The sequence below is a fragment of the Cloeon dipterum genome, chromosome 4 (genome assembly GCF_949628265.1).
Source record: "Cloeon dipterum chromosome 4, ieCloDipt1.1, whole genome shotgun sequence".
NCBI lineage: Eukaryota > Metazoa > Arthropoda > Insecta > Ephemeroptera > Baetidae > Cloeon > Cloeon dipterum.
This window is the reverse complement of record NC_088789.1, coordinates 33324721-33350412: the sequence shown is the minus strand read 5'-3', so window position 1 is coordinate 33350412 and position 25692 is coordinate 33324721. Positions and strand designations below refer to the sequence as shown.

General features: G+C 34.5%; 2 protein-coding genes, 1 long non-coding RNA gene and 1 pseudogene across 4 annotated transcripts in view; 2 read left to right on the top strand and 2 right to left on the bottom strand.

Moving 5' to 3' along the window:
- Positions 1–83: 83 nt before the first annotated feature.
- On the top strand, positions 84–2603 carry LOC135943852 (uncharacterized; annotated as a pseudogene).
- A 2088-nt stretch (positions 2604–4691) lies between these two features.
- On the top strand, positions 4692–5621 carry LOC135943851 (protein TsetseEP-like). The gene is made up of 3 exons (XM_065490518.1): positions 4692–4742; positions 4807–4990; positions 5041–5621. Exons 1-3 carry the CDS (start codon positions 4692–4694, stop codon positions 5322–5324), a joined length of 519 nt encoding a protein of 172 aa, XP_065346590.1. The 3' UTR covers positions 5325–5621.
- A 3404-nt stretch (positions 5622–9025) lies between these two features.
- The window catches only part of LOC135942715 (serine/threonine-protein phosphatase 4 regulatory subunit 2-like), a 161919-nt gene continuing 145252 nt past the window's right edge, over positions 9026–25692 (bottom strand). The window contains exons 1-3 of one of the 2 annotated variants that reach the window (XM_065488992.1): positions 10096–10509; positions 9649–9895; positions 9026–9597 (exon numbers count right to left, since the gene is read on the bottom strand). In XM_065488992.1, coding sequence (XP_065345064.1) covers positions 9553–9597; positions 9649–9895; positions 10096–10322 — 519 coding nt within the window. In that variant the 5' untranslated portion in view covers positions 10323–10509 and the 3' untranslated portion in view covers positions 9026–9552. Of the gene's footprint in view, positions 9598–9648; positions 9896–10095; positions 10510–25692 lie in introns of those variants that run through there. The other variant, XR_010575123.1, reaches the window with a different exon arrangement.
- LOC135944420 (uncharacterized) lies at positions 12422–13555 on the bottom strand. The gene is made up of 3 exons (XR_010575328.1): positions 13415–13555; positions 13019–13083; positions 12422–12767 (listed from the first exon to the last, which is right to left on the bottom strand). It is a non-coding gene; the product is annotated as an uncharacterized LOC135944420 (long non-coding RNA).

The following is a 25692-nucleotide window of genomic DNA, read 5'->3' as shown; positions in this document are numbered from 1 at the left end:
TGCGGCGGTGTGAGATTTTCTCACTGCAGCGCAGTGACATTTTCTCACCCTTGACTTGCAGTGACTTGAATCACAGGCCCCTGATGTTAGACGTCGAAGATGAACGAAATGATGCCAGTTTGGCGCCGGTCTCGCGGGATTCTGCGTTCACGACGTCGAGGTTGGAACCTGAAACGTCCTTTCCTGGTGCCGTCGACTCGGATGAGGGTCCATTCCAGTGCCACGCCTGCAAACGCACCTGCCAAATAAAAGGTCAGTACTGGTATTTCTTTTCTATCTTCACTTTACCTTAAAATCATCGCTTGAAATTAGAAATAAATTTCTGGGTATGCAATTCAGGGTGCTTTGTTACGGCTCAAGCTTGAAAAGGATTAAAATGGCATGGTCGGCTGTTATTTTTATTTATTTTTTTTAATAATATGCTTTATTTCACTTCTGATTGCCTCTGCCAGGCTTTGACAATTTTGCTAATTATTGTTTTGGTGCAGTTCTACACGTACGAGCTGCTGACGCACTACGCGTGCGACCTCAGGTTCAACCCTGCGGTCTTCTGGGTGCTCTTCGCGTGTGGCGCCCTCTCCGGCCGCAGCGGCCTTGGACGTCGTGCGAACCAGATTGATCGCTCCAGGCGAACCGAAGGTGACATTTTTTCTACAAACTCTTTCATTATTTTGCACTGAAAGAAATGAAAAAGAAGTGAATTTTTTATTTCTAATATTAGTGCTCTTGACGCGAAACATTAAATTATCTTTGAATTCACAGATGTTTAGCGGAATGACGTCTGCGTTTACAGCAATCGCGAGTAAAGAGGGATTTCTAGCGTTTTACAAAGGATCGACTAGCCCCGACACTGCTCCTGATCGCGCCTCAAGTCGGAGCCGTGTTCGCTTGCTTCGAGTTCTTCCACGACGCCTCGTGTTCCACCCGCGTAAGTGACTGTCCAATATTGAAGCTTGTTGAAATTCCACAAGTGCGAATTAATTTCGTTGCTTCAAACTGTCAATATCTGAAAAAGGTCGAAAGCGATGCTTTAATAATTTACATGGAAAGATAAACCGACAAACAAGCCGGCTTTGCGACCCTCATTGTCAGTCCCAGTTGCGTTCGAGATGGAAGACTCGAAAGGCATCAAATTACCTTTTTCATAATAATGCGTTGCGGATATTCTTGAATGGAATTCGATTGTTCTTTTTGAGTAATTTTCACTAGTGTATTGAATAGAAAACATCAAAAAATTCTCACGTAACCTTTGATTGCCGTAAATTTTTTTTGTCTCCGCACCCTATCGCAGAGGAGGGGTAAAATCGCCAGTGATATATTGAAAATGTTAAAATTTAACGTGAATGAGACAATTTAAGACTTCTTATTGAGCTAGAATTTTAGTTTTTTGTTATTAATGATGATGTTAGCTTCAGATGCGAAGAAAGTAAATATTTTTGAAAGAAAAATAGTCCAACAGCGACCTAATTATCGCGCATATTTTATTTATTTGATGCAAAATGGCGGTGCGGTAAAAAAGTGATTTGTGTATTTCAGTGCCAAACGCGACGGGCTGGGCGCCGCTGATCTGCGGAGCGATGGCCGGCGTGTGTTCTAAGACGTTGGGGTCTAGCCGCTGGACCTGGCCAAAAAGCGACTGCAGGTGACTCGCCAGAGCTTCGGTGAGGTACGGTCTCGAACCAGGCCGAGTAGAAATCTGTTTATTTACTTGGTGTTTGTTTTTCGTGTGTTCCAGGTGGTTGTTTACCGGGGGCTGTGGCGCACGGCCACCAAGGAGGGCCTCCACGGGCTGTTCTTCACCTCCGGCCTCCAGCTGGCCGTCTACGAGCAGACGTGTCACATGCTCGTCCTCATGGCGCACCACCACCACAGCCCAGGACGATTCCTCAAGTTTCTCTCACTGTGCAAAGACTCTGACACTCGTCGAATCAATCTCCTTTGGTGCGAGCGCCACTCTCAATTTCTAGATTTTGGAGCAAATCTAATTAATTTCACTGACACCAATCTCTTTCTTCGTAGAATTTAGCCTGAAAAAATTTGTTGTTAATTGAGTAAAACGAAATAAAGGCTATAAATTAATACAAGAAAGAAGAGAAATCTAGTTTATGTTCACTCTGTCTTTTCTGATGCATCGAATAGAAAAATCTCAAGACCAATAATGTCTCGTTCAATTTTGTGCAATCTTGAGAGGACACAATAATAACTCTCGACCCTGAAGACTGATAACACGCAGCAAACAATTAAAATGCGGAAAATACCGACGATTTCCGACTGACATGTTACGGCCAAAGACTCGGTGGCGAGCACGAGTTCTTCGGGCCGAAGCCTGTTCCAGCGGGCCGCCGACAGAGGCACCAGTCTGCGCGTGCGTGGACAAGTGCCGCGTCGTTCTCACGCGAATACGTGGACGCCCTGGCGAAGAACACGCCATCGGTGCGGCTGCCCCCTGAGGCCACTGAGGCAGACCTCGGCAAGACCTTCAACCGCACCAGGTCGAAGAGAAATTTAATTCGGACAAGGAAATTGTTTGAATGAAATCGTCGCTTTTATTTTTATTCAGGATTGAGCCTTCTGTGGAGGAAGACCCGCAGAGTATGTCTTGAAGACTGAACCAAAGCTCTGCAAGGCGGAATTAATTTTTTAATTTTATGAATTTCTTAAACAAAAGACAAAAATAATACGTAATAACCTAGGAAATTACGTGTTAATTATTTTATTTGTCTTTCAATGTGTTCAAACATGCATAACCATCACTAGAGTTGTCTAGTATAGTTCATTCTATTAATTTTTGGAAAATGATTTAGTTCTAGTCTAAAAATTAATGATTAATTTTATGCACTGCTCTGGTTTCTGAAATTCCTGAGTTTTCTATCGATAGAATTTTTGCCAATTTACCAAAAGATGGCACCAACGCTTGTTATTTCTAAAAAGCAAACAACTAAGACTCTTAATTTCTTATAAAAAAATGAAATTAAATCTGAAAGTTTCTAATCTTTTCTCGAGGTCTCAGCCCCGGGAGATTTAAGGCGCCACCTGGCCATTTTCACTTCAACAGAATTCGCTGCTGCGCATTTGTGGCAGAGGCGGAGGAATAAGGGCGCAAAGGCGGCCGCTGCTCGAAGCCCGCGGCCTCCGTGGCCGCCTGCCGCTCTCCTGGCCGCTAGATCAGGCAAAATGGACATTCTGCTGGCATTCGAAAATCAGGACCAAGTGCACGTTGTGACGGACATTTTCGACGTGCTTGTGACCAAAAACTATCGGCCGAATTTTTTTGCCAGGTGGTTACTGATTGTAAAAATTCAAAATTCATGCTCATTTGATGCTCCGGAAAAATACGATTTTGTGAATACTCTTTTACAAGCCAAAATAATTACTCAAAGTGTACGTTCCAGGATTTCTCGACTAGTAAAAATTTGCTTTTAGTCTTATTCGAAAAAATTACGAATTGAAATTAGAATTTAATAAATTTTCCAAAATGCAATCAGCTCAGAAAATGTAAAGAAAATATTTTCAGTCGTTTACAATGAAATTCATTGCTTTTCTAGTTAAATGCTTAAAAAGGAGCATTTCAGAAATTTAAAGAATGATCACTTTAAAACGGTTACAACACAATTAAAACCCTCGTCCCATATTCTCGCTATTGCGCCTAAATTTTATCGATGGTTGTCACCCCAAAAAACCACCCCCGCCGCCCGCAAAGTGTGTCAAGGGTGGCCGAGGCGCGAAAAATCAATAATCCTGAATAAAACTTCCCAGACACTCCCCGTCCGCGTCCACCTATCGGTGTCCGGGGGTGTCGCAACGTGGCGGCGCGGACACCGCGGCTTCACCTCCACTCCGTCATCCAGAGCGTCGTTGATGGCCTGCCGCCTGGACAGCACCGAGGACAGTTCGTTCTCCGTGGACATTTTTCTCCAATGCGGTGCGCCCGGTACTGGGACTCACTAAAATAAAAAATAAGTTGACTTGAACGCTTCAATTTAACTTGCTTCTTCCGCTTCTTCCCATCCCACTCAAAAGCTAGATAAACCGGTTTAGTTTTGTTCGAAAACCGGTATAATTTATGTAATTCTTTCCCTCAACTCTCAATATTTTTACTCTTTCGGTCCGAAATTTGGCTTAAATTCATTAAATACATTCATAAGTATGTATACATATTCATAAAAGAGCAGAAAAGACTGAAAACTAGAAAATTCTTGTCTCGATTTTATTCAAAATTAAACCGGTAATACAACAATCGATACAATATTACTTCCAGACTGCCCGTCTGATGGCGCGTTGAACCGAAATGAGAAACCGGCTGCGGTTCATTCAGTGGGGCGTGGTCGTGCGTGTTTATGTTTTGTTTTAGTTTCTGCCTGCGCCGGTCGCAGGGGGCTACCACTCTTATGGGCCGAACTCGTTCCCGCTAAGAGCTTTCCCCCCCAACCGTTGGTGTCGCGTCGGTCGCTTTAAAACAGGTCTTATGGCGGCCATATACGGTGTTTTGTGGGCGTAACTTTGTGACGTCATAAAGTTACGCCCCCCAAAACACCGCATATGGCGGCCATAACCCTGTTTTAAAGCGACCGACGCGACACCAACGGTTGGGGGGGAAAGCTCTTAGCGGGAACGAGTTCGGCCCATAAGAGTGGTAGCCCCCTGGCCGGTCGTCAACAGGTTCGGGTACGGACACGGACACTGACGGACGGATGGAGACACTGCCCGAGGATCAGGATGCGCCGCTGCCCGACCAGCTGGAGGTACCTGCCACCTGCGCCCCGTGGCCCGCGAGCTGCTGACGACGCCGAGGCAGCAGTACAATAGCATCGACAAGTTCTGGTTGTCAGCGGCAACGATCCTCCGCAGGTCACGGCCAACGGTCTGTCCGAGGACAACGGCCTTGAGGCCCCCGAGCCCAAGAAGCCGCGCTTTGAGGAAGTCGAGGTGAAGCTGGACACGGAGACTGCCGTCAAGGAGCAAAATGGCGACCACGTCGATGACAAGAAAGGTTGTTTTGATTTTTTTCTGGTTGAAATATGCTTTATTTTCGAATTTTAGACGAGAAAGAACCTGCCAAAGAACCTGTAGATGATGGTGAGATGAACGAGGAAGCCTCCAAGCCAGAGGCTGAACCTGTGGAACCTCAGGTTGAAACCGAGACTGCCGAAGCTCCGAAGGAAGCTGCGGAAGAACCTGAAATCGCAAAGGAGCCTGAAACGCCGCCAGCTGAACCTGTGGAGGAAGCTGAGAAGCAAGAAGAGCCTGAGGCTGTGTCTGAAGACCAAGAGTTGCCTTTGTTGGAAAAAGAGGCACCGCGTTGGCCTCTCCCGAGAAGGATTTGAGTGACGAAAGGTGTCGAGAGCACTCAAAACTGAGGACGTGCCAATGCCAATGGAGGAGCAGAGCCGAGTTGCATTTACTCGCGTGGACAATTCTCTGATCCATAGTTTATTTTCTGATGCCGCTCTCAACTGAGCCTCTGTTAACTCTCACAAACCGTCGAATTTAGCAGAAGAATGACACGTAACGGTGGTGGGCAATGACACCCCGTAATTTTAGTTTCTCAGTGCTTATGCGCTACGCTGCGAAATATTTATTTTTATCTCACCTGTATTCTAATAAAGAGACAGCTGCTCACACGCCGCGCATTCTTTCTAACTGTTCCAGTTAAAACGCACTGCAAATCTAAGCCAATAAATGGCAACTTGCATATATTATGTTCCGATGTACCGATGGAAGGTTGAGATGACTCAAAAGAGGGCGAATAACGGCAACTCAACCTTGGGAGAAAGTGGAAATGCTGGGCATAGGGCTCGCATTGAAAAAAAAGCAATTTTTTTATTTGAATAAGACAAGAACCATATTCAAGGAACATAGGATAGAGAAAAAAAATAAAAAAACGGATAAGGCAAAAGGAAAATTGAAAAAGTTACCAGCAGGGTTTTTTTCTCACAGGAAAGTTCCCACAGCTGGAAAGTTACTAGGAAATAATAAAGGGAAAAATTAAAATGTTGCCAGCCAGGGAATTCTAGCCTACGCCTGAGACGCCGGGGATGAACTCCCCCCACAGGGTATCCCGCTTGCGCCAGAGACGCAAGGAGGACCCCCCGCTGCTGGCAACGAGAGTCACGCCCACTCCTCCTTCATATCTAGGACAGGGAGAAAACTGGTGCGTTTTACTTGGAAATTTCATTTTAACAATGTTTATCACAAGGCAACTCTAAAGTATTTGAAAACGAAATAATTCATTGCTTTGTAGTTATTTACAATTTTTAAATTTAAAACTATCACGCACGCTGTGTAATTTCTAATTAAAATCTCAAGCAATCACGGCAATCTTGATAAAATCGGTCAATACTGAGCGATGTATCGAAATCGCACCTTGTTGAAGGATAGGAAAATATCGATCAATCGCCCAGTATCGACTGTCGTTCCAAGGATGCGTTGCCGTCAACCATCCCCCCTCTATATCCTCCTTCATCGAGCCTTTGGTAACAGGTAAGAGGGGAAAATAGAAGGTGTCAAAAGTACCTCCTTGTATCGCGTGCCATCCTGGTACCAAGAGCCTAATTTTGAAGAGAAAAAGCGAGCATGGCGCTGCTTATAGCGTGGAAATGCCCCACTTGTATCAGGTTAGCAGGCTGGAGGAGGAGGTGCGCAAAACACTCAATTTGATGCCTCCTACCGTCTCATGCTGACCGCGTACGAAAGCACGATTAAAGCGGTTTTAGCATAGGGATCCGATTGCATTAAAAATTGAGCGTCTTGTATCCAGCCAGCAGGAGAGCGTAGAAGGTATCAAGCGGTGAGAGTGCCTCCTTTGTTTGCAGGTTGTTCGCCTCCACTCCTTCCCCTCTTTCGGTGCCTCTGCTTGCTGCTTGGATTCTCCTACTGCCAGTGCCATCGCCAGCTGCCCACCACGCATGCGCACTTGTGCCGTCTGGCTTCGCCTCCTTCTTCACGAGCAACACGTTTACGTTTGGCGTCTGGCCCGCGAATTCAGCGTGCACGTACCACATACTCGTACTCGCCGCGATTCCAACCACCTTCCAAGTCTATTAAATTTCAATTTTACAACTTTTTCTTACCAGTTAATTTTACGATTCTTATTAAAATGTTGATTTGCAGAATTTTTTATTTGTTATCCATAGTATTTTTTTTGAATTAAAAGTTTAAAGTTCAAAAAAATATAAAATCCTTACGATTATGCTGTGTGAAAAATGCAAACTTGTGATCAATATTTTTAAACAGTAATTAGCTCTCCTCATGTCTTTGAAGTGACAGAAGGCATCTGAGCATTAATTAACGGGCCGTGCAATCTTTATCCTTTTCAAATTTCACAGGAGAAATAAAAAATTCAAAATCAATCAGATAAGAAACCAAAAATGGGTAGTTATGAATTAATATTAAAAAAAATTGTAAATTACAATTAACCATGAGATCGAGTACAAATTCGTCTTTACAATAACAGAGAAGAATATGAGAGCATTTTTTAAACAATATGACTCACGCATCCAGTTTCTAAACACGATTTTAAACTTTAGATTTCGGAGGCAAAGAAGTGTGTGTTACACACACGGCCTTTGTCTAGGAATCACATTGCGAAGGGGATGCGCGATATTAGCTGCTCTGACTAATAAATGCTCGAAATTACTCTTGTGTGCTATTATTTATTATATTATTATTTATTTGTAAAGCATTTTCAAGAATAAACTAATATTACGCAAAAATGAAGTATTTATTAAAAATGAGAGCAAATAACTTAGGAGGTACCAGCTGTTTTCGCATGAAAATATAAAAGGAAGCATCTGAATCAACCTTTAAAATCGTGCTTTTGTATCAGGTACGCATGCAGCAAAAGGAGGTGTAAACCCCGCTTCATACCTTCTATACGGTCTCCTGCTGGCTGGATACAACACGCTCAATTTTTAATGTAAACGGATCCCTATGCTAAAGCCGCTTTGATCGAGCTTTCCTACGCGGTCAGCATGAGACGGTAGAAGGTATCAAAAGGAGTGTTCTGCGCATGCGCACCTCTTCTAGCCCTCTAACCTGATACGAGTGGCGCATTTCCACGCTATAAGCAGCGCCATGCTCGCTTTTTCTCTTCAAAATTAGGCACTTGGTACCAGGATGGCGTGCGACACAAGGAGGTACTTTTGACACCTTCTATTTCCCCCTCTTACCTGTTACCAAAGGCTCGATGAAGGAGGATATAGAGGGGGGATGGTTGACGGCAACGCATCCTTGGAACGACAGTCGATACTGGGCGATTGATCGATATTTTCCTATCCTTCAACAAGGTGCGATTTCGATACATCGCTCAGTATTGACCGATTTTATCAAGATTGCCGTGATTGCTTGAGATTTTAATTAGAAATTACGCAGCGTGCGTGATAGTTTTAAATTTAAAAATTGTAAATAACTACAAAGCAATGAATTATTTCGTTTTCAAATACTTTAGAGTTGCCTTGTGATAAACATCGTTAAAATGAAATTTCCAAGTAAAACGCACCAGTTTTCTCCCTGTCCTAGATATGAGGGAGGAGTAGGCGTGACTCTCGTTGCCAGCAGCGGGGGGTCCTCCTTGCGTCTCTGGCGCAAGCGGGATACCCTGTGGGGGGAGTTCATCCCCGGCGTCTCCGGCGCAGGCTAGAACACTCTGGCTGGCAACATTTTAATTTTTCCCTTTATTATTTCCTAGTAACTTTCCAGCTGTGGGAACTTTCCTGTGAGAAAAAAACCCTGCTGGTAACTTTTTCAATTTTCCTTTTGCCTTATCCGTTTTTTTATTTTTTTTCTCTATCCTATGTTCCTTGAATATGGTTCTTGTCTTATTCAAATAAAAAAATTGCTTTTTTTCAATGCGAGCCCTATGCCCAGCATTTCCACTTTCTCCCAAGGTTGAGTTGCCATTATTCGCCCCCTTTTGAGTCATCTCAACCTTCCATCGGTACATCGGAACATAATAATGCAAGTTGCCATTTATTTGCTTAGATTTGCAGTGCGTTTTAACTGGAACAGTTAGAAAGAATGCGCGGCGTGTGAGCAGCTGTCTCTTTATTAGAATACAGGTGAGATAAAAATAAATATTTCGCAGCGTAGCGCATAAGCACTGAGAAACTAAAATTACGGGGTGTCATTGCCAACCACCGTTACGTGTCATTCTTCTGCTAAATTCGACGGTTTGTGAGAGTTAACAGAGGCTCAGTTGAGAGCGGCATCAGAAAATAAATTAAGTATCAGATAATTGTCCACGCGAGTAAATGCAACTCAGCTCTGCTCCTCCATTGGCATTGGCACGTCCTCAGTTTTGAGTGCTCTCGACACCTTTCGTCACTCAAATCCTTCTCGGGAGAGACCAACGCGGCGCCTCTTTTTCCAACAAAGGCATCTCTTGGTCTTCAGACACAGCCACAGGCTCTTCCTGATTCTCAGCTTCCTCCACAGCTTCAGCTGGCGGTGTTTCAGACTCCTTTGCGATTTCCGGTTCTTCCGCAGCTTCCTTCGGAGCTTCGGCAGTCTCGGCTTCAACCTGATGTTCAGCCTCTGGCTCGGAGGCTTCCTCGTTCATCTCACCATCCACTTCAGGTTCTTTGGCAGGTTCTTCCTCGTCTAAAATTCGAAAATAAAGCATATTTCAACCAGAAAAAAAATCAGAAAAACCTTTCTTGTCTTCGACGTGGTCGCCATTTTGCTCCTTGACGGCAGTCTCCGTGTCCAGCTTCTCCTCGGCTTCCTCAATGCGCGGCTTCTTGGGCTCTGGGGCCTCGAGGCCGTTGTCCTCGGACAGACCGTTGGCCGTGACCTGCGGAGGATCGTTGCCGCTGACAACCAGAACTTGTCGATGCGGTTGTACTGCTGCCTCGGCGTCGTCAGCAGCTCGGACAGGCGCTGGAGGATGAACGGACACCTGAGGAACAGAACAGACGCTCAAGGTCTTAAATGGATTTGGTGGGGGTAGGGCGATGCTTTGCTCTGATTGGTTGCCGGCTTTCCCCCTCTCCTTTGATCAGCACAGCATGGCCCCACTTTTTAGTTCAAAAAAAGGGCGCTTTAATAGAAAACTTGGACGATGCACGTGATAAGGACGAAAATTAACAAAAAACGCACGTGTCAAAAGACGAGTCGAGTCGCTGCAGCAGTCGCGTGCGCATTCCAGTGGCAGTGGCGTCGAACGCGTCCGGCGACTGGGAATCTGGGTTGAGAATGAAGGCGTCCAGCACGAGTGCCAGTTTGCGCTGGAAGAGCGGCTTCTTGCTGGTCCTCGGCAACAGCGAGTCGCCTGTGCGGGCCACGGCGCGCAGGTACTCCTCCAGCTGGTCGGGCAGCGCCTCCATCCGTCCGTCTAAGTCCGTGTCCGTAGCCGAACCTGTTGACGTTGACGACCGGCCAGGGGGCTACCACTCTTGTGGGCCGAACTTGTTCCCGCTAATTGTAAGAGCTTCCCAACCCAACCGTTGGTGTCGCGTCGGTCACTTTAAAACAGGCTTATGGCCGCCATATGCGCTGTTTTGGGGGGCGTAACTTTGTGACGTCATTTTCTAGTCACTAAAATGTATAAAATCCTTAATTCAAAGTACTCTCAAGAATATTACTTTTTTTGAATTTATACTTCAAAATGCCTGCTCTAGAAATAGAAAGGTTTTGTCAGTTTTTAAATAAATGTTTTTTTACTTAGCTCTAATGAACACATTTAAATACGGTTTAAATGATAAGGTTTGTGCGCCGATCAACAAGGAAAATTTTGGGACAGCCACCAGCCGCCGGGGAAAAAAGGGTCAAAAATTGAACAGAGCAGGAGCAAAAAAATGTCTTCTGGCCCTTTCGTCGCTAAGCACAATCTAACTTCACGTTACAAATAATATCAGCCGCCGGGGAATTTTTTTTGGCTGATTGTGAGTGTCTCCTCTCCTTGGCAGGTCAAAAGTGTCTGTCACAACGTGCACTTGGTCCTGATTTTCGAATGCCAGCAGAATGTCCATTTGGCCTGATCGAGCGGCCAGGAGAGCGGCAGGCGGCCACGGAGGCCGCGGGCTTCGAGCAGCGGCCGCCTTTGCGCCCTTATTCCTCCGCCTCTGCCACAAATGCACAGCAGCGAATTCTGTTGAAGTGAAAATGGCCAGGTGGCGCCTTAAATCTCCCGGGGCTGAGACCTCGAGAAAAGATTAGAAACTTTGAGATTTAATTTCATTTTTTATAAGAAATTAAGAGTCTTAATTGTTTGCTTTTTAGAAATAACAAGCGTTGGCGCCATCTTTTGGTAAATTGGCAAAAATTTTATCAATAGAAACCTCAGGAATTTCAGAAAACAGGGCAGCGCGTATGAATAATTCTTAATTTTCAGACAGGAACCAAAATATTTTCCACAATTTACTAGACTAAACTATACTGTTTGTCCTCAATTGGTCCTAAAGGATTTCATCTAATAAACTGGTCATTCTATTAAGAGTATTTATCTAAAAACAATGCAAGAATTAATTTATTTTTCTTCTAGAGGCCTCAGCCGAGAGATTTAAGGCTAGCGGGATGGGCTTATTGTTAGCAGAATTTTTTGCGTGGCGGCGGCAATTGGCCAATTTCCCCGGCGGCTCGAAGGACCAGAAGACATTTTCTATGCTGCACCTTGCCAAAGATTCACTACGGCTGGCGACGGCCTTCGTGACCAAAGATATGCCGGCTGACACACAGCACGGCTGGCTGAAACCTCAACATTTCTTTTCTTTTTAATTATTTGTATCATTTTTGACTGCATTTATGCACTTTTCAAAAAGAAATAATTAAATAGAGCTCTTTAAACATCATCCCATGCTTTTAATTTAGCCAAAACTCTGCGTAACCTGACTTCAGCAGGAGGCGTAAGGGATTGAGGTGCCGAGTGTGCACAACACTGGGAAGTTTTTTCAACCGAGGAGCGAATAAGAATAAACAGCTCGTTTTTAAAAGTGCACAACTCAACCAAACAATTGAATTGCCTCACCTTGTCAAAGAGGTCGACGTGAGGAGTTGGTTTTGGGAGAGTGGGAAAAGAAGTGAGTCCGAACGAGAACATCTGCGAACACGGCTGAAAATTTGCTCATTTAAAATAATTCACCTTTAAAATAATAATAATTACCGTCAGAACGTCAATGTCTGGCAAGTCTTCAGGAGGAGCAGGCAGGCCAAGAGCAGCGAGATCGATCTGCAGCCAAAAATTCAAAATTTTAATTAATTCCTGACTTTACCGACATTCGGAGCCAGAGAAAAACTTGCTCGAGACGATGAAACCAGCTCTTATGATGATTATGCATGTTTGAACGCATTGAAAGACAAATAAAATAATTAACACGGAATTTCCTAGGTTATTACGTATTATTTTTGTCTTTTGTTTGAGAAATTCATAAAATTAAATAATAATTGCTGAGCTTTGGTTCAGTCTTCAAGACATACTGTGGGTCTTCCTCCACAGAAGGCTCAATCCTGAATAAAAATAAAAGCGACGATTTCATTAAAACAAATTCCTCGGTCTCCTGAATTAAATTTCACTTCGACCTGGTGTGGTTGAGGGTCTTGCCGAGGTCTGCCTCGGTGGCCTCAGGGGGCAGCCGCACCGATGGCGTGTTCTTCGTCAGGGCGTCCAGCTCAGGTATTCGCGTGAGAACGACGCGGCACTTGTCCACGCACGCGCAGACTGGCGCCTCTGTCGGCGGCCCGCTGGAACAGGCTTCGGCCCGAAGAACTTGTGCTCGCCACCGAGTCTTGCCGGAGCCACGCTTCCGCAACCAAACCAACGCTGCCCGCGGCACCTGACAAATTAAAACATAATTATCAATTCTGACGCAGCTGAAAGTGATTCGGACGAAATAAGTAATTTTTATGTCCGTGTTTTATTGGGAAATCTAGTAACTAAAAATATTATATTTAAAGAATGAAATTATAATCTCAATTACATGATAGTTTTTTTGTGATATGACATTATATAATTTTTAAGAATTTTAATATAACAATTAGGTTTACGGGTTGCTCGTTTCAAAAGACACGACGTAGTTTCACTTACTGTCGATTGGCCGACTCGTGCCCGTTTTTTGGCTTGGGTCCAGAGACCATCTCTTCGTACAGTGGCTAGAAGAGAAAAACATCAGGAAACACGTTAAAATGTCTAAAATACATGAACAGAGATGGAGTAAAAACAGACTGAAATGACCAGTCTGACTAAAAAGCAAGAAATCTGAGGTCCAGCTGGACATGAGGCCCTTTGCAGTTTTATCCCGAAGAAAAATAGCTCCAAAAGTACCCCTAAAGTGTTTTAATTCCCCCTGTTCCTCATACAAATCAATGTAATAAATCAGCACTAAAGCCACTAAAGGTGGACACTTCAAAAGATTGGACCGGCCGCGCGCACTTCTTCTCGCTGCTGGAGAATAAAATGGGACAATTCAGCCACTAAACTCACCATCAATGCAAAGAACAGATGCTCCAGATGCGGATGCTGCCAAAATCAACTCCTACGCTTCTCTTAAAACCTTGAAAAATCGGTCATGCATAATAATTAAGCGGATTATCACCAAAACGACCAAAACAATAGCGAATGGCGGCTGGCGGCAGAGCAGGCAGCAGCAGAAGAGAAAGAAGCGTGGCGCGCATGCGTCACTTGCTGATTTTTCGCCTTCGGCCTGCCTGCAACTGCAAGTGGCGCCTTTGTTTCGCTAATCTGGCACGTATTTACGGCGGCAGCAGCTGTGTCACGTGACTGCCTTGCGAATGAGGAGAGATTAAAACAGCGATACATGGCAAGCGTTTTAAAAAAGTATCGGTTAATACTGGGCGAAAAATCGATATTGCGCCGTGTTAAAGAATAGGAAGGTATCGATATATCGCCCAGTATTGACAGATATTTTGTAAAACGCTTTCTGAAGCAAAATTTTGTATTTTGTGAATAATAATTACTCGACATGACTGTTGTGCTATTATATTGTTGTTTATTTGTAGAGAATTTTCAAGATTAAACACATATTACGCAAAAATGAATTATTTCTTTGAAAGGAGAGCACCAAAACTAGCTGAGGACATATACCAACCAGCTGTTTTCCGCCTGAAAATATTAAAGGAAGCATCAGAATCTACCGTTAAAATCGTGCTTTTGTATCAGGTACGCATGCAGCAAAAGGAGGTACTCGCACTGCTTGATACCTTCTACGGTCTCCTGCTGGCTGGATACACCACGCTCCATTTTTAATGTAATCGGATTCCTATGCTAAAACCGCTTTGATCGAGCTTTCGTACGCGGTCAGCATGAGACGGTAGGAGGCATCAAAAGGAGTGTTCTGCGCATGCGCACCTCTTTCCACGCTATAAGCAGCGCCATGCTCGCTTTTTCTCTTCAAAATTAGGCACTTGGTACCAGGATGGCACGCGATAAAAGGAGGTACCTTTGATATCGTCTACTTTCCCCTTACCTGAGGTTGCGGCAGCTGGGAGGGGAGGAGAGAAAAGGAACGCAGTGACGCGGTGGCTGGAATAAAAAGCAGCGTCGAGAGGAGAAGGAGAGACGGAAGAAATACCGCATAGAAAATTGGCGCGTGATAAATAAATTTATTGGAAGTATCGAGCAGCAAAATTAAAGGCGAACTGGCCTCAGCACGATGAGTGATTTGATTTTTTTTTAATTTAAAAATGGCAGGGAATAATAAATTGACGCAAAAATTGCAAATTAAGTTTATTAACTTTGATGAGATTTGGTTGACAAACGAAATGTGTTGAGATTTTCGAACTTTTACTAGGATTTGAAAGTGTATGTTGGTTTCAAAGGAACTTCTCAGGATAATAAAAATGAGACATTGTCAAAGAATTCAACTAAAACCTTCGGAACTAAAAAATCGGAAACTAAATCAAAGTTTTGTCTTCTTGGAGCTCTTCCTCTCGGCAAAAATAATTAAAAAAATGCTCCCCTTAATTCGTTACCACGATTTTGCCAAAATCAAGGGTCAAAGTTGGACTTGACACTGACGACTGTGTGGATCACCTTTTATTGGTTTCCGAGCGTCTACGCCAAACGCTCCGGAAGACTCTACGACGACCCCTGCGGAGCGAAGTCCAACCTTGGTCCTCTGCCAGCAGGACAACGCGTGCATCTTCCATTGATTTCTAGAAATAAAAAAATGTTTTTCTTCGTAGTAAAAATAAACTAATTTGACTTTAATGTTTTGTATAATTTTAATATAAATTTCCAGCGTCAAGATTGATTTAATTCAATTTGTTTGCTTTTTTCGTAATTTAGAAAATTGGTGATTTAGTTGAAAATTCGGAAAATTCATTGCTCGCACATTCTATAAAAAACCGTGCGTTCAAAACGTTTTAAAATAATAGCATAACATCCTAAAAAACGTAAATCAATTAATCTGCAGTCTTTTCGGTGTATTTTTCTGTACCATAGAGGCTGGCAAATTAAATTAGACCCTTTTCTAGACGTTTTAGGTCTACGTCAGCACTGTTAGAAAAAGCGATCAATTTTTAACAGCAAACTAAAGGCGGATTTTCACACCTTTTGGGAGAAGGATGTTTGTTTTCCTCTCTCCAAATTGATTAGTTTTTTCTTCTGAATTAATACAATTTAATTATGGTTCGGATCGATAAATAAATATTTTATTCAAACAAAATTGGCGTTTATATGGAATGGCTGTTTAATTTGTAGAAGTCTTGCTCGGTTCGGAAGCTTATTTTATTTCTACATTATTGAGAATAAATAGAATATCAATCCTCTGTCCACAAAGAGTGCAGAAAAATTGCTGGTTCGCAGACATGATTCATTGTTAACTCTATATTTGTGAACTTAAAACTGCTTTAATAAAGTTTAAAATTGCAGAACTTGAAAGACAATAGAAATTTTTATTCATTTTACCCTATAAAAAGAGCGAGCGAATCAAGCCACCACAATTTTTCCAGAGAAATTATCTGTAGTTAAAGTTAGTGCCAACCGAAAAAAGCGACAATTTAAAGTAAACAGCCTTGAGGATTGTGGTAAAGAGAGCAAATAAAAAGAGGAAACGCGATGATGAGTTAAAGGAAACGCGAAGAATCATGTTAATTTTACCCGATTTGATATGAAATTGAAAATAAAAGACTGACGAGTTGACTGTGAATTTCTCTTTAACGAATTCTAGGTGAAGGAGGCGCGACTCGTTTCTTCTGTGCAATTATTTTGCTCTTCTTTTCGGTGGGCACCTTCACAACCGTCTGCACTCGAAGAATTTCTCACTCAATTTTGTCCAATCGAACATTTTAATAGATTTTTTTATTCGACGGTTTTTTTTCTGAGCCTCCAATTGTTGCGGGACCTTCGAAAGGAGCACGAATATCTGTAGATGAAGTGCATGATTTGGCTTCGCTAGTACACGTTATCGCAACAGTTTTAATTTTTCATGCAGAGAGAATAAAAACGATGCTATTTTTCGTCACAAGCATGCCCGTTTATTTATTATTATTTCTTAAGTGAATTAAATAGTGAAGACGCGTAGAAACCCTGAGAAAATACTTTTTAAATATTTATTTATAAAAAGGAATTAATTTTTATTCATTATTTTGGTGAATTAAATAGTGAAGACGCGTAGAAACCCTGAGAAAATACTTTTAAATATTTATTTTTAAAAATAAATTTATTTTAATTCATTATTTAGGTGAATTAAATAGTGAAGACGCTTAGAAACCCTGAGAAAATACTTTTTAATTATTATTTTTAAAAATAAATTAATTTTAATTCATTATTAAGGTGAATTAAATAGTGAAGACGCTTAGAAACTCTGAGAAAATACTTTTTAATTATTATTTTTAAAAATAAATTAATTTTAATTCATTATTAAGGTGAATTAAATAGTGAAGACGCTTAGAAACTCTGAGAAAATACTTTTTAATTATTATTTTAAAAAATAAAATAATTTTAATTCATTATTTATGTGAATTAAATAGGAAAGACGCTTAGAAACCCTGAGAAAATACTTTTTAATTATTATTTTAAAAAATAATATAATTTTAATTCATTATTTATGTGAATTAAATAGGGAAGACGCTTAGAAACCCTGAGAAAATACTTTTTAAATATTTCTTTTTAAAAATAAATTAATTTTAATTCATTATTTTGGTGAATTAAATAGGGAAGACGCTTAGAAACCCTGAGAAAATACTTTTTAATTATTATTTTAAAAAATAAAATAATTTTAATTCATTATTTATGTGAATTAAATAGGGAAGACGCTTAGAAACCCTGAGAAAATACTTTTTAATTATTATTTTAAAAAATAATATAATTTTAATTCATTATTTTGGTGAATTAAATAGGGAAGACGCTTAGAAACCCTGAGAAAATACTATTTAAATATTTCTTTTTAAAAATAAATTAATTTTTATTTATTATTTAGGTGAAATAAATAGTGAAGACGCGTAGAAACCCTAAGAAAATATTTTTTAATTATTATTTTAAAAAATAAAATAATTTTAATTCATTATTTATGTGAATTAAAGAATGAAGACGCTTAGAAACCCTGAGAAAATACTATTTTAATATTTCTTTTTAAAAAGAAATTAATTTTTATTCATTAATTATGTGAATTAAATAGGGAAGACGCTTAGAAACCCTGAGAAAATACTTTTTAATTATTATTTTAAAAAATAAAATAATTTTAATTCATTATTTATGTGAATTAAATAGTGAAGACGCTTAGAAACTCTGAGAAAATACTTTTTAATTATTATTTTTAAAAATAAATTAATTTTAATTCATTATTTTGGTGAATTAAATAGGGAAGACGCTTAGAAACCCTGAGAAAATACTATTTAAATATTTCTTTTTAAAAAGAAATTAATTTTTATTCATTATTTATGTGAATTAAATAGGGAAGACGCTTAGAAACCCTGAGAAAATACTATTAAAATATTTATTTTTAAAAATAAATTAATTTTTATTCATTATTTATGTGAATTAAATAGGGAAGACGCTTAGAAACCCTGAGAAAATACTATTTAAATATTTCTTTTTAAAAAGAAATTAATTTTTATTCATTATTTATGTGAATTAAATAGGGAAGACGCTTAGAAACCCTGAGAAAATACTATTTAAATATTTCTTTTTAAAAAGAAATTAATTTTTATTCATTATTTATGTGAATTAAATAGGGAAGACGCTTAGAAACCCTGAGAAAATACTATTAAAATATTTATTTTTAAAAATAAATTAATTTTTATTCATTATTTATGTGAATTAAATAGGGAAGACGCTTAGAAACCCTGAGAAAATACTATTTAAATATTTCTTTTTAAAAAGAAATTAATTTTTATTCATTATTTATGTGAATTAAATAGGGAAGACGCTTAGAAACCCTGAGAAAATACTATTTAAATATTTCTTTTTAAAAAGAAATTAATTTTTATTCATTATTTATGTGAATTAAATAGGGAAGACGCTTAGAAACCCTGAGAAAATACTATTTAAATATTTCTTTTTAAAAATAAATTAATTTTTATTTATTATTTATGTGAAATAAATAGTGAAGACGCGTAGAAACCCTAAGAAAATATTTTTTAATTATTATTTTAAAAAATAAAATAATTTTAATTCATTATTTATGTGAATTAAAGAATGAAGACGCTTAGAAACCCTGAGAAAATACTATTTTAATATTTCTTTTTAAAAAGAAATTAATTTTTATTCATTATTTATGTGAATTAAATAGTGAAGACGCTTAGAAACCCCGAGAAAATACTATTTAAATATTTATTTTTAAAAATAAAATAATTTTAATTCATTATTTATGTGATTTAAAGAATGAAGACGCGTAGAAACCCTGAGAAAATACTATTTAAATATTTCTTTTTAAAAAGAAATTAATTTTTATTCATTATTTATGTGAATTAAATAGTGAAGACGCTTAGAAACCCCGAGAAAATACTATTTAAATATTTATTTTTAAAAATAAATTAATTTTAATTCATTATTTAGGTGAATTAAATAGGGAAGACGCTTAGAAACCCTGAGAAAATACTTTTTAAATATTTCTTTTTAAAAATAAAATAATTTTAATTCATTATTTATGTGAATTAAATAGGGAAGACGCTTAGAAACCCTGAGAAAATACTATTAAAATATTTATTTTTAAAAATAAATTAATTTTTATTCATTATTTATGTGAATTAAATAGGGAAGACGCTTAGAAACCCTGAGAAAATACTTTTTAAATATTTCTTTTTAAAAATAAAATAATTTTAATTCATTATTTATGTGAATTAAAGAATGAAGACGCTTAGAAACCCTGAGAAAATACTATTTTAATATTTCTTTTTAAAAAGAAATTAATTTTTATTCATTATTTATGTGAATTAAATAGTGAAGACGCTTAGAAACCCCGAGAAAATACTATTTAAATATTTATTTTTAAAAATAAATTAATTTTAATTCATTATTTAGGTGAATTAAATAGGGAAGACGCTTAGAAACCCTGAGAAAATACTTTTTAAATATTTCTTTTTAAAAATAAAATAATTTTAATTCATTATTTATGTGAATTAAATAGGGAAGACGCTTAGAAACCCTGAGAAAATACTATTAAAATATTTATTTTTAAAAATAAATTAATTTTTATTCATTATTTATGTGAATTAAATAGGGAAGACGCTTAGAAACCCTGAGAAAATACTTTTTAAATATTTCTTTTTAAAAATAAAATAATTTTAATTCATTATTTATGTGAATTAAAGAATGAAGACGCTTAGAAACCCTGAGAAAATACTTTTTAAATATTTCTTTTTAAAAATAAAATAATTTTAATTCATTATTTATGTGAATTAAATAGGGAAGACGCTTAGAAACCCTGAGAAAATACTATTAAAATATTTATTTTTAAAAATAAATTAATTTTTATTCATTATTTATGTGAATTAAATAGGGAAGACGCTTAGAAACCCTGAGAAAATACTATTAAAATATTTATTTTTAAAAATAAATTAATTTTTATTCATTATTTATGTGAATTAAATAGGGAAGACGCTTAGAAACCCTGAGAAAATACTTTTTAATTATTATTTTAAAAAATAAATTAATTTTAATTCATTATTTATGTGAATTAAATAGGGAAGACGCTTAGAAACCCTGAGAAAATACTTTTTAAATATTTCTTTTTAAAAATAAAATAATTTTAATTCATTATTTATGTGAATTAAATAGGGAAGACGCTTAGAAACCCTGAGAAAATACTATTAAAATATTTCTTTTTAAAAAGAAATTAATTTTTATTCATTATTTATGTGAATTAAATAGGGAAGACGCTTAGAAACCCTGAGAAAATACTATTAAAATATTTATTTTTAAAAATAAATTAATTTTTATTCATTATTTATGTGAATTAAATAGGGAAGACGCTTAGAAACCCTGAGAAAATACTATTAAAATATTTATTTTTAAAAATAAATTAATTTTTATTCATTATTTATGTGAATTAAATAGGGAAGACGCTTAGAAACCCTGAGAAAATACTTTTTAATTATTATTTTAAAAAATAAAATAATTTTAATTCATTATTTATGTGAATTAAAGAATGAAGACGCGTAGAAACCCTGAGAAAATACTATTAAAATATTTCTTTTTAAAAATAAATTAATTTTAATTCATTATTTTGGTGAATTAAATAGGGAAGACGCTTAGAAACCCTGAGAAAATACTTTTTAATTATTATTTTAAAAAATAAAATAATTTTAATTCATTATTTATGTGAATTAAATAGGGAAGACGCTTAGAAACCCTGAGAAAATACTATTAAAATATTTATTTTTAAAAAGAAATTAATTTTTATTCATTATTTATGTGAATTAAATAGGGAAGACGCTTAGAAACCCTGAGAAAATACTATTAAAATATTTATTTTTAAAAATAAATTAATTTTTATTCATTATTTATGTGAATTAAATAGGGAAGACGCTTAGAAACCCTGAGAAAATACTTTTTAATTATTATTTTAAAAAATAAAATAATTTTAATTCATTATTTATGTGAATTAAAGAATGAAGACGCGTAGAAACCCTGAGAAAATACTATTAAAATATTTATTTTTAAAAATAAATTAATTTTTATTCATTATTTATGTGAATTAAATAGGGAAGACGCTTAGAAACCCTGAGAAAATACTTTTTAATTATTATTTTAAAAAATAAAATAATTTTAATTCATTATTTATGTGAATTAAAGAATGAAGACGCGTAGAAACCCTGAGAAAATACTATTTAAATATTTATTTTAAAAAATAAATTAATTTTAATTCATTATTTATGTGAATTAAATAGGGAAGACGCTTAGAAACCCTGAGAAAATACTTTTTAAATATTTCTTTTTAAAAATAAATTAATTTTAATTCATTATTTATGTGAATTAAATAGGGAAGACGCTTAGAAACCCTGAGAAAATACTATTAAAATATTTATTTTTAAAAATAAATTAATTTTTATTCATTATTTATGTGAATTAAATAGGGAAGACGCTTAGAAACCCTGAGAAAATACTTTTTAAATATTTCTTTTTAAAAATAAAATAATTTTAATTCATTATTTATGTGAATTAAAGAATGAAGACGCTTAGAAACCCTGAGAAAATACATTTTAAATATTTCTTTTTAAAAATAAAATAATTTTAATTCATTATTTATGTGAATTAAATAGGGAAGACGCTTAGAAACCCTGAGAAAATACTATTAAAATATTTATTTTTAAAAATAAATTAATTTTTATTCATTATTTATGTGAATTAAATAGGGAAGACGCTTAGAAACCCTGAGAAAATACTATTAAAATATTTATTTTTAAAAATAAATTAATTTTTATTCATTATTTATGTGAATTAAATAGGGAAGACGCTTAGAAACCCTGAGAAAATACTATTAAAATATTTATTTTTAAAAATAAATTAATTTTTATTCATTATTTATGTGAATTAAATAGGGAAGACGCTTAGAAACCCTGAGAAAATACTTTTTAATTATTATTTTAAAAAATAAATTAATTTTAATTCATTATTTATGTGAATTAAATAGGGAAGACGCTTAGAAACCCTGAGAAAATACTTTTTAAATATTTCTTTTTAAAAATAAAATAATTTTAATTCATTATTTATGTGAATTAAATAGGGAAGACGCTTAGAAACCCTGAGAAAATACTATTAAAATATTTCTTTTTAAAAAGAAATTAATTTTTATTCATTATTTATGTGAATTAAATAGGGAAGACGCTTAGAAACCCTGAGAAAATACTATTAAAATATTTATTTTTAAAAATAAATTAATTTTTATTCATTATTTATGTGAATTAAATAGGGAAGACGCTTAGAAACCCTGAGAAAATACTATTAAAATATTTATTTTTAAAAATAAATTAATTTTTATTCATTATTTATGTGAATTAAATAGGGAAGACGCTTAGAAACCCTGAGAAAATACTTTTTAATTATTATTTTAAAAAATAAAATAATTTTAATTCATTATTTATGTGAATTAAAGAATGAAGACGCGTAGAAACCCTGAGAAAATACTATTAAAATATTTCTTTTTAAAAATAAATTAATTTTAATTCATTATTTTGGTGAATTAAATAGGGAAGACGCTTAGAAACCCTGAGAAAATACTTTTTAATTATTATTTTAAAAAATAAAATAATTTTAATTCATTATTTATGTGAATTAAATAGGGAAGACGCTTAGAAACCCTGAGAAAATACTATTAAAATATTTATTTTTAAAAAGAAATTAATTTTTATTCATTATTTATGTGAATTAAATAGGGAAGACGCTTAGAAACCCTGAGAAAATACTATTAAAATATTTATTTTTAAAAATAAATTAATTTTTATTCATTATTTATGTGAATTAAATAGGGAAGACGCTTAGAAACCCTGAGAAAATACTTTTTAATTATTATTTTAAAAAATAAAATAATTTTAATTCATTATTTATGTGAATTAAAGAATGAAGACGCGTAGAAACCCTGAGAAAATACTATTAAAATATTTATTTTTAAAAATAAATTAATTTTTATTCATTATTTATGTGAATTAAATAGGGAAGACGCTTAGAAACCCTGAGAAAATACTTTTTAATTATTATTTTAAAAAATAAAATAATTTTAATTCATTATTTATGTGAATTAAAGAATGAAGACGCGTAGAAACCCTGAGAAAATACTATTTAAATATTTATTTTAAAAAATAAATTAATTTTAATTCATTATTTATGTGAATTAAATAGGGAAGACGCTTAGAAACCCTGAGAAAATACTTTTTAAATATTTCTTTTTAAAAATAAATTAATTTTAATTCATTATTTTGGTGAATTAAATAGGGAAGACGCTTAGAAACCCTGAGAAAATACTTTTTAATTATTATTTTAAAAAATAAAATAATTTTAATTCATTATTTATGTGAATTAAATAGGGAAGACGCTTAGAAACCCTGAGAAAATACTTTTTAATTATTATTTTAAAAAATAAAATAATTTTAATTCATTATTTATGTGAATTAAAGAATGAAGACGCTTAGAAACCCTGAGAAAATACTATTTTAATATTTCTTTTTAAAAAGAAATTAATTTTTATTCATTAATTATGTGAATTAAATAGGGAAGACGCTTAGAAACCCTGAGAAAATACTTTTTAATTATTATTTTAAAAAATAAAATAATTTTAATTCATTATTTATGTGAATTAAAGAATGAAGACGCTTAGAAACCCTGAGAAAATACTATTTTAATATTTCTTTTTAAAAAGAAATTAATTTTTATTCATTAATTATGTGAATTAAATAGGGAAGACGCTTAGAAACCCTGAGAAAATACTTTTTAATTATTATTTTAAAAAATAAAATAATTTTAATTCATTATTTATGTGAATTAAATAGGGAAGACGCTTAGAAACCCTGAGAAAATACTTTTAAATATTTATTTTTAAAAATAAATTAATTTTAATTCATTATTTAGGTGAATTAAATAGTGAAGACGCTTAGAAACTCTGAGAAAATACTTTTTAATTATTATTTTTAAAAATAAATTAATTTTAATTCATTATTTTGGTGAATTAAATAGGGAAGACGCTTAGAAACCCTGAGAAAATACTATTAAAATATTTATTTTTAAAAATAAATTAATTTTTATTCATTATTTATGTGAATTAAATAGGGAAGACGCTTAGAAACCCTGAGAAAATACTATTTAAATATTTCTTTTTAAAAATAAATTAATTTTTATTTATTATTTAGGTGAAATAAATAGTGAAGACGCGTAGAAACCCTAAGAAAATATTTTTTAATTATTATTTTAAAAAATAAAATAATTTTAATTCATTATTTATGTGAATTAAAGAATGAAGACGCTTAGAAACCCTGAGAAAATACTATTTTAATATTTCTTTTTAAAAAGAAATTAATTTTTATTCATTATTTATGTGAATTAAATAGTGAAGACGCTTAGAAACCCCGAGAAAATACTATTTAAATATTTATTTTTAAAAATGAAATAATTTTAATTCATTATTTATGTGATTTAAAGAATGAAGACGCGTAGAAACCCTGAGAAAATACTTTTTAAATATTTCTTTTTAAAAATAAATTAATTTTAATTCATTATTTTGGTGAATTAAATAGGAAAGACGCATAGAAACCCTGAGAAAATACTTTTTAATTATTATTTTAAAAAATAATATAATTTTAATTCATTATTTTGGTGAATTAAATAGGGAAGACGCTTAGAAACCCTCAGAAAATACTTTTTAAATATTTCTTTTTAAAAATAAATTAATTTTAATTCATTATTTTGGTGAATTAAATAGGGAAGACGCTTAGAAACCCTGAGAAAATACTTTTTAATTATTATTTTAAAAATAAAATAATTTTAATTCATTATTTTGGTGAATTAAATAGGGAAGACGCTTAGAAACCCTGAGAAAATACTTTTTAATTATTATTTTAAAAATAAAATAATTTTAATTCATTATTTATGTGAATTAAATAGGGAAGACGCTTAGAAACCCTGAGAAAATACTTTTTAATTATTATTTTAAAAAATAATATAATTTTAATTCATTATTTTGGTGAATTAAATAGGGAAGACGCTTAGAAACCCTGAGAAAATACTTTTTAATTATTATTTTAAAAAATAAAATAATTTTAATTCATTATTTATGTGAATTAAAGAATGAAGACGCGTAGAAACCCTGAGAAAATACTATTAAAATATTTCTTTTTAAAAATAAATTAATTTTAATTCATTATTTTGGTGAATTAAATAGGGAAGACGCTTAGAAACCCTGAGAAAATACTTTTTAATTATTATTTTAAAAAATAAAATAATTTTAATTCATTATTTATGTGAATTAAATAGGGAAGACGCTTAGAAACCCTGAGAAAATACTATTAAAATATTTATTTTTAAAAAGAAATTAATTTTTATTCATTATTTATGTGAATTAAATAGGGAAGACGCTTAGAAACCCTGAGAAAATACTATTTAAATATTTCTTTTTAAAAATAAATTAATTTTTATTTATTATTTAGGTGAAATAAATAGTGAAGACGCGTAGAAACCCTAAGAAAATATTTTTTAATTATTATTTTTAAAAATTAATTAATTTTAATTCATTATTTATGTGAATTAAATAGGGAAGACGCTTAGAATCCCTGAGAAAATACTTTTTAATTATTATTTTAAAAAATAAAATA